This window comes from Phragmites australis, chromosome 7 (assembly GCF_958298935.1).
Source record: "Phragmites australis chromosome 7, lpPhrAust1.1, whole genome shotgun sequence".
Taxonomy (NCBI): Eukaryota; Viridiplantae; Streptophyta; class Magnoliopsida; order Poales; family Poaceae; genus Phragmites; species Phragmites australis.
Genome location: NC_084927.1, coordinates 546,402 through 556,360, shown reverse-complemented (window position 1 = coordinate 556,360; position 9,959 = coordinate 546,402). Strand labels below are relative to the sequence as shown.

Genomic DNA, 9,959 nt, shown 5'->3' with positions numbered 1-9,959 from the left:
TTTTGCCGAGCATCACCTGGTGAAGATTGGTGATTCGGATATTGTTAGTATAGATAGAAGATCCTTGTCTAATACCCTGAATTTCAGTATGTGCTGAGACAACAGACGTAATAAATTGCTTAATTTATCCTTGATTGACAAATAGCCTATCTGCAGATGTTGTTTGGCTTCCCTTCTTTCTTACAAACTTGAACAATGTCAAAATGGGGGTTGATAAAAGAATCAAGGCACCAGTGCTAAACAGCCCCAGAAAGGCTCAGTTCTTATGGAGCTTCTTGTCTGAGACATCGCTAGGCAGATCAAGTCCGGCTGGAATCTTTCCAGGGTAGTTCCAAGTGGCAGAATCCGACCCAAGCATACTGCAGCAGGGAAAAGATCATTAAAACGCAAAATACTATTTGCAGATCAATCACCAAAGAAAAGCAGAGGACGCCAGTGACAGGCAGGGAGTCAAAGCTGACCTTCTGTCAACCAACATCATGGACCGGAGCTCACAGTTTGCAAAGCTGCAAAAAACCAAGTGAAAAGTTAGCAAACCATTCTTCTGTCGAATTTAAATATGGTATGAACATTTTACTGTTTAGCACAACAATCATCAAAAGTGAGACAGAAAGAAACAAAAAATCAAAATAGTGACCCTATTTGGTGATATTATCGTGTAACAAAGAACAATGACCTAAAGAAGTTGCCCAACTTGGTTATGTCATCCATGCTTTCAACAACAATAATTTGTGAGTTTAACAATCTAATGTGCAGTAATATATCTGCACAAGGTTGAAGAATATTGCCGGTTGATGTAGACAAGTATCAAAATGAAAAGAAATGTCAATGTCAAGACACTTACTGCTTGCTCACTTCCTGTTGTATGGTTGGATGGCATTCTTTGCTGTACATGCTTAAGGTGTGAAATAAGAAACCACTATGACTCACAATAGCTATCTCTTTCTCTTCTCTTGTCCATAACCTGAAAATATGTTTCAAAAAGAGGGAAAATGAATCCAGCTATACAAATGAAGTAATCGGTTAACTCTATCGACAATTGAGTCATGACTTCTTTCCAGTGCCATAGCCGATATGTAACAGGCCTGGTGTTTCTGCATTAGAGCCTTTCCAATAGAAGGTACTAAACCCTGTGACAACCCACTGGTGTATGGAAACATCCCTACCCTTTTGGCATAACTCACACCAGTCTTAGTTTCTTATAAATAATTAAATACTGTTTAAGTCATCAATGAAGTGTCAATTTAGATGAAAGATATGCTCAATTTCAGGGCCTAACACAAAGTGAAGATAAACAAAAAAGAACTTTCCACGAAAAATTATTTTGACCTGTGTGTAACAAAGACATTTATGACAAGTGCTAAGCGGGCCAGTATTGAATGCCACTTAGAGTGAACAAATTGTTTTCTAATGATACATTCACAGGCAGAGCACAAACATAATGCAAGATCATGGTCATAAATTCATAGAAAAGAAAGTAATTGATCTTAGAAAAGAAAATTACCAGTCAATAAACTTCATACCCCTCGTTGCGACAGCCTCATTTGCTTCTCTAACGTCTGGTTCCCAAAGAACATCTTCATCATTCTCTATCTGTGAAGAAAGCAGATACATATATCTTAATGATACACCATTGCAAGTTTGCAACACCATCGAAAACGACTCATGAGTTAACAATAAGAGATACTTGCCAACGAAAAGTCAATGGAAGGAAAGAGAGTCCTGTATTCTGTTATGCTCCTCCTCTTGTCACAGGGATGGACACCCTGTATTTAACACAAACCAAACAAAAAATGAAATATTAAGAAAGTGTATTGAGATAACTCATTAAGGCGTTACTAATGTGAAGAAACTATGGGGACAAACCAAAGTATTTCATTTCTCAAACAAGAATATGTAACTGAGAGGTCGTAGCAAAGTAAGCAAAGAGGGTATTCCAGGAATGGCCAAAGTAGTTTTACATAAATTCTTCAGGAAAAGTAAGTACCAAGTGCTCTCTGCAGGTCTCAACTGCAAGAAATGGTGGGCAGTTCAAACTTGAAACTGCCGGGCGTCCACTGTGTCCAGCATTTTGCACCATTAGTGGTGGTGCACTTACACCATCAGTATAGTTTTCACCACCAAAGACCCCAACTGCAGTTTGCATAGTCCTGTGAGATTCAGGTGAAATATAATGAAGCCCATTTAGTAAATACATACAACTGTAATACAGCCTGGCAGTACATTATACTAAATATCAGCTTGAGTAGATATTGACATGAATGAAAAACAAGCTTGAACTGAATTTTATCTGTGCTACAACCTAAACACATGAGCCACACAAACCATGCAGCAATGTTTGCTTGATTTGTATGCATTCAACATACATATTTACTACTCCCTCCGACCCAAATATAAGTCTATTAGGACATCGACACGGTCTCCAATATGACACTTTGACGAACAATATTTATGGAAATATATTATTTCAAGTAGAAAGAGTAATATATTATGAAAGTATTAATCATGATGAATCTAAAGAAAACATAAACAAAACCTGCTTGATCAACGCACAAAAGTCAACCATGTGCATGAAAATGCACATCTAAATCAGACAAATTTACTTCACCGTCAGAGCCAGTGCTGCATAGAACAGTTTTGACTGTAATCCCAAATGAGCCAAGTTGACGCCGCTCTTCTAGGTGAAACCAGGTTTCTGTGTGCCTTATGTGAAATTCACTCAGGCATCACAATCAACATAAAAATCAAAGAGGCAATGGGATACGGACAGATCTAATAGGCCTTCCAAATACCATGTTGAGTTCAAAAAGAAAGAAAATATGGTTAGGAAGCTAGTCTCTTGTTTTAAGCATAGCTACAAGTTATCATAGTAGCCGAGATAATATATTCTCAAATGAATAGCAATGCCAAAAGTAAAGGACACAATTTCTCAAACAATAGGAAGTCTATTAAGAGGATCCAGAACACTAAAATGCACATAAAAAATGTTAGGGCGGACTGTACCTCAGTAAAGGGGAAGAAATAACCAGCTCAATCTTTTTTGCAAGTCCACATTTCTTCACGTGCTCTCGTAGGCCATCAACCTACAAATGTAGGTAAATCAACTATTCATGAATCTTGAAAATGTCATATGAAAACAACTAAGTGATTTTTTATCAAAATTATGCGAAGGTCCAGAAAGAAACTCAGCTAATGCACAGAATAACATGTGACTTTGAATTTAACATCAAAATTGGCTCACAATCATAGAAAAAAATCATGAAACGTCATAGTTACAAATTATTCACTAAAAGCAAGCTTAATTAGTCAATGCGTAAGAACTTGCTCCTGGGAGGGAGAAAAATATGTTGTTACATCTTGATGCAGCTTGGGGAAGAGCTAATATATTTTACGGAAGTTGATGCCAACAACAGGGGCCTTACAAGTACCTTCTATTGGCACCAGCATACTATTCATAGCATACAAGAGGTAATCTCTCCAGGCTTCAGCCATGGAAAATTAACAGCAAAGTCAGCCAAGACATTATGGAAATTTTTGAACATACACATAAATATCAATGCTAACAGCCACAACTGCCTTTGTCTGAAAAGATCATCCGAGTGCAGGCTTGTAATGAAAATACATGATTATATATCATGTATGAAGTGAAGATCTGTCACTATAGGAGGCATGAAGTTAATAAAAAAAGTATCATACACTTTATAACCTAAGAAATGAAATGATTATTTTACAGTAAAGCATCAAGATATGATGTTGTGTTCACATGTTTCCATACTACAAGTTATCACCACGATTGATTCTATTCAAGCATGGAGTACTTTTTTATGTGTTGATTGGAAAAGGTTAAAAATGCAAAGAACAAGGAAAGGAAAACAGTGCTGACTGCTAAGCAAGCATTTGTTCTTGAATTGTATATTTTAGCACATCAATAGTGCTCATTCAACGAGACAGGATCATTTTGGATCCATCTTCTTAGGTTTAGACCGAAGAAAAATTCTGACAAGACGCACAACTTTAGTTGTGCTGTGTCACAATGTGCACCGTTTTTTAGTAGAACTGATAATAACCCTAAGCAGTAATTTCAGTACTTGAGGATATGTTTCTGGGGAAAGGAAAGACAGTATAAACTTACTTGGTTCCAACCCAAAGGAGTGAGGTGTGCATCGAACAGTGCCGGCGACATGTACGCGTTGGGATCTTTCTCACCTTCCACGTTGTGAATACCCTGGGCATGCCTCACCTGCAAGCATCAAGAGGTTAGGACCTATCGAATTCAACATTTTTCTGGTATTCCATGAAAGTTTGTCGATCAGTATCGACGAAGTATATTACCAGGTATATGGTTTTGCAGCGGTGCAGAGGGTAAATAGCAGTGCCAGCGCTGGCCTCCATGCCTGCCCAAGGTAGATCATCATCCAATGGAAGCAATAGGTGGAGAACAATTAATACTAGTATTGATTCAAGTGAATCATGCCCCTTTGTTAAGAAAGGCGTATGGCATAAAAAAAATGAAAAATGACATATATGTGGGGTTCATGTCCCTAGGGAAGATAAGGAGGAGGAGAAACAGAGGTAGATGGTGCGGCGAGGCACCGAAAGAACCGGCGAACTCATCATCAGTTACACTACATGTGGAGGAGGAGATCTGGATGGCGATGAGGAAAGAAGGGGGAGGAAGGAGCAGGAACGGAGAAAAGGACGAATCGAAGAGGGGATCGAAAGAGAAGAGACGACATGACTGACTGACTCTGCCGGATTGCAATCAAGAAAGCACGTATAGTATAGATCTCCTTGTTCGTTGTTAGGAGCTGCCACTACAGATAGATAGATGCCCTTGTTCATTCTGAGATGAGAAGAGGAAGAAATATCTTGGTGCGTACCTGAGGATGAGCAGCGAAGAGTAGGAAGAAGAGATTTGGCACGGCGGCAGGGGACGGAGGAGGAGGAGGAAGAGGAACCTGCTGCTGCGGCGGTACACAAGGAGATGATACGGCTGCTGGTGGTGGTGGTGCCGTAGATCATCGTCATTTAGGTGCCTTGTTTATTCTTTATTACTCTCTCTCTCTCTCCACTTATGAAAGGAAAATGCAAGGAATATGCTCAGTTTCTTTCTCCTCTCGTCTCCTCTCTCAGAAGTCTGAAAGAAGGGAAGGAGCTCCCTTGGTTTTCGTAAGAGCATTCTCATATTCTCTTTATTTTATTCTTTTTTATTTTCTCTTTTTATTCTCGTTCATTTTATTTTCTCTTATCTTTAATAGTTTTTTAAAAATTCGTAAAAAATGAATTTTATTATAAAAAATAGTCTTAAAAATTCTTTCATAATAAAAACTAAACGTAGAAGAGAAAAGAATACTTCTCATCCTTAAAATAAATGCCTTGGGATACTCTCGTAACTAATCAACTCAACAACTGTCATTCTCACTCGCTTGCTTCCCATATGGATTGTCCCTTCATCCTTTTTCCGCTCTATGACGTGTGCATCAATCAAATCCCAATGTCGCTGCTGCCCGCGGTTCCGACGTGTGAAAGACCTTCCTAATGTATCTAGATCTTTGGGTTTACACGAGACTCTTCATTCCACTGGTTGGTATTGTCTTACTATCGTTTTGTTAATAAAATTTCGAACAAAAAATAATTCAGTTTTTTCTAGAACTCATGTGAAATTTAGAATAAAATATTTTATATACATACTATTCTACATCTATACATAGTTGTCAAGTCTCTATCAAATTAGTACACTCTGCCAGATGACATGGATCCAGAATGGGATTGTGATTGTAACCACATGCTTTTTGTAAGCAGAAGAGGAAATGCGTACCCAGCAGAGGGGCATACACGCACCGTGCTTCGATCCTTGAATTTGATGCCACCGAAATTGATGTCATGCTTTGCTTACTGTGCCATCTTTCCAGAGGGGCAGAGTATAGTCAAAGGTGACATTATTAACCAGTGGATTGTCTGAAATCAGACGGCGGCTTGGTGAGGAGTATTTCGAGATGCTTTTGGACTCTTCATTGCTTCAACCTGCAGCTACAAAGTCCGCTTTGGTGAGTCACTGTTACGTACATCCACTAACACCATCCTTTTCTCTTTGAAGAAGCATGCATGATACCTCTAGTAAACTCGGTCAAGTCACATTAGAAATGCGAATTCATACAACCATGTAAACAACACAAAGTTTTACATAATGTATTCAGACAATTCTTTAAAGAAAACAGTTCCTTAAAATGCCAGGTATATATATTTACAACCTTTAACATGATAACCCGGTTTCAAGAAATGAACCATAGGTTTATGATAAATCATGATGCATACGTCCACCCAAAATTCGACTGTAGGACTGAGAATGACGATTAGAGAGAAGTAAATAGGCGTTTTAACAAATTTCTTTGATGATCTTCTCCTATTTTATCACCTAATGCACCTAAAAAACAAGAGTGAAAGCAAAACTGGAGAGAAAAGCAACGAAAACACAGCTAATCGGAAGTTCCGATTTCAGACCAAAAGTTCCAATGTTACTATTCACCAAAAGTTATGGGATTTGAACTGGAAGTTCCGGTCGATCGGAATATCCAGATGGAGATCGAAGGTAGAGCCTCGGGATGGAAATTCGAATTAACCAGAAGTTCTGGTGTGAGCAAATTCTAGAAGAAAACCGCAGCTCAAGAACCCAAAATCAAACTTCAAATTTAATCAAACGTGATCCAATTCCAATAAAATTTTAGGCATAGCTTAGCATGTACATGGTGAATCTTGCCCAAAAGATCTCCTTTAAAAAGATTAAGATTTCACCCTCATTTTCGTAGATTTGGCCAAGAACATAAAAAGATAGAAACTTGAGAGGGAAAATACTTCGATCCAAAGAAAATATCACCGGAAGAAAAAATTCTTCTAGTTGATGATCTACAGGCAAGGGAATTCAAGATCAACTCTCAATGTGAATTTTATGCCTCTAGCAATAAGAAGAATAACTTCAATGTGGTGATAAAATTCAGCTCACAAACCAAAATAAAAATCGACACAAAAATCGAAAAACTTGCAGCAAAGCAAGAGAGCCAATAGAAAGAGACTAGAAGGAGATGAACATAAGCATAAGCAGTAACATGATCTTCATTGCTTGCAGAGAACAACCTTTTTTGGCAGATTACAAAAGTATTTTGCTCACAAAAGCTCTCACATAATACATAGCCTAAGCACTTCTCTCTCCTAAAATCCTACCACATAACTCTCAAATGACTGGCTTAAAGGGCTCAAACAGTCATCCCCCTCTATTTATAGCCTAGGTTCCTTAACCTCTAAGTTTCATAGATTGTTCTCAAAATACCCCTCTCTTCTAATATACCCATACCTACCACCGAGAGCATTTACGTCCATCTTTTTCTTCGTTCATCGGACAGTTGTGGTGCCTTCACGACTTAGTTTCGTCTCAACGCAAGCTTTGTGAAGATATCACGTGCACTCTATCCTTCCACGGTTTTAAAGTGAAACCGCAAAACCGTCTTGCACGTTTCTCAAAGCGTGACTCACCGCCACTTGCTTACACCTTAAGCAAGTATCCTGATATTGACACGTGTACTTTATCTTACGATATTTACCGTCGGCAAGTCTGTACTGCTCCTGATCCCTCGGGTCGCTTTATCATTTACACTAGCATCATTTTCGCTTGACTTTGTTAGCACGCCATCTTCATCTAACATCTCACACCTTGCTTGCTCTCCATGTGTACAGCTAGAATCACCCTTGACTTCGCCTAGCCTCCTTGATCGTCCGGTACTAAGCACCCAGCTTAGCTCCGATCATTCCGCCGTCGACTTTGATTTCTTTGATTCTTCTCAAACTAAAACCTCTTTCTAGATGAAATGCAAGTTTGAGCAATGTGACACTTTTGATACTCAAGTAAACGCACATGAACCCCTCTTAATAGTACGGCACTTATCCTATCAAAGCGGTCATTTCTCTTCTCTAAACACATTTGACCGGTAAAAAGGAAAATGCCCTGCATTTAAACCTTTGCTTTGAGCTAGTCATTTGCATATCTTCCACACATGCATCTTCTATCTTTGTGATATCTTTGGGACTAACCTTTTCATAACTTAATTCAAACATGTTAGTCCGTAAATTATATATTGTCATTGATTATCAAGACACGAACTAGGGGCCTAGATGCTTCAATCTCCCCATTTTTGGTAATTGATGATAATAATACTAAGAAGTGATGTGTTTTAAAATTTGAGCCTACTTTTAGCACAAAGCATAAAGAAGACTCGGGTATGAATTTAAATAGAAAGAATTTCAACAATATGAAATTGAATAGAGATAATTGCTATAAAACTCATATCAAGGTAAGCTCCGACTACACATGACGCAGTTTACCTTGTTTATTTGGATCCGAGGAAGAATATATTATCCATGAGATTACCATATCAATTATATCACTGGAGATAATTTCCTCAGGACATCCAATAACAAAATTAGAACATAGATAATAGAGATGAGTACAAAGATAACTAATTTAACATAGTTCATCACATTACAAAAACCAATGTTCTTAACATAATAAGTGCACACAATTCACATGCAAACATAATTAACATAAGAGTGAAAGAGTGCAAATTAATGAGTAATAAAAGATGAATCTCTCAGTCTTGACTTGTACTTCACTTCATTCATCCCTTCTTCCCTTTTGGCATCAAATAAAAAAAATTAATCATCCTGAGGAGGAGGTGGAGGAGGTCTAGGATAGATACTATAGAAGTGATCCGTGAAGCTATTAAACTGCTGCTGAAGATTTTGTTGTCCAAGAGATAAAGTGTGAAACATGTCATTCAATTTTGCGTGGGCTATGGCAGAGGGGAGGCATAGGCTCAACTGCTACGTGGGCCGGGTGAGAGAGCATGGAAGGGGAGAAAGGCCTGGGCCGATCTGGGCTGTTTGAGCCAAAAGAAAGAGAGGAATAGTGAAAGAGGTTGGCCTTGTGCCAGACTGACAACCCCTTTTCCCCTTTTTTTTTCTTTTATATGTATACATGTATATATGCATATATATACGCCCGTATTATAAATACAAAAAGCATGCGCATGAACGGGGAGCATACCTGTATCAAAATGCAGTCGTACACTCCAAAAGTGTGTGAACACTTCATCCTTGCTTATAAGAAAGAACATCCATGAATAGTGAGAGTAGTCATCAACAATGATAAGTACATACCACTTTCCACCGGTCCAACAAACTCAGGATGGATCAACAGTATCCATATGGAGAAGTTCTTCCGGTCGTTCAGTCATCACTAGATTGACTGAAAGGTGAGAAGTGGCAACCATCTTGCCATGTCAACAAGGAATGCAAACAAGATTCTTCTCAAACTTGAGCTTGAGCAATCTTCGGATCAGGCCTAGAGCACTCAACCATGAGAGCAAATCAAAACTCATGTGCCCTAGCATCCTATGCCACATCTAAAGCTCAGAAGAAGTTTATGCAATTAAACATCGAGAAGAACCATAAAACTCTGAAAAATCAACTCCAAAAACTCTCCCGGCTTAAGAAATCAGACGAACCAAAGCGCCTAAGGAATCAAGAACTCAAGAAGTATCGCATTTGAAACGCACTTCCAAGTCCTCATCCAGCAACTGAGATACTGAAAGCAAATTGTATCTCAGATGCTCCACCAAAGCCACATCTTTGAGAGTAAAACTCACTCATTTTTACCATACCTTTGGCATTCACTCTACCTTTCCTATCATCTCCGAATGTGATGTACTCATGTCGCTTTATCAGGATGAGGCTGGAGAACCATGATGTATCTCCGATCATATGGCGTGAACAACTTGAGTCGATGAGTCACTTATTCTCCAGATCTCCACCTGTCACCTACATCATGTAAGAAGAACTCGGGTACTCGGTGCTGGGGTGAGTAAGAAACTTCTTAGGGATACAACACCAAGTCACTCGAGGAGAAGGGG

The 9,959-nt window shown here is 38.8% G+C and overlaps 1 protein-coding gene across 1 annotated transcript; it reads right to left on the bottom strand.

Annotated features, from left to right (window-relative positions):
• LOC133923803 (phosphoglycerate mutase-like protein 1) lies at window positions 1–5,143 on the bottom strand. The gene is made up of 10 exons (XM_062369066.1): window positions 4,881–5,143; window positions 4,333–4,394; window positions 4,133–4,240; window positions 3,004–3,083; window positions 1,988–2,150; window positions 1,688–1,766; window positions 1,505–1,589; window positions 845–964; window positions 462–506; window positions 1–359 (listed from the first exon to the last, which is right to left on the bottom strand). Exons 1-10 carry the CDS (start codon window positions 5,026–5,028, stop codon window positions 257–259), a joined length of 993 nt encoding a protein of 330 aa, XP_062225050.1. The 5' UTR covers window positions 5,029–5,143; the 3' UTR covers window positions 1–256.
• Window positions 5,144–9,959: the final 4,816 nt, after the last annotated feature.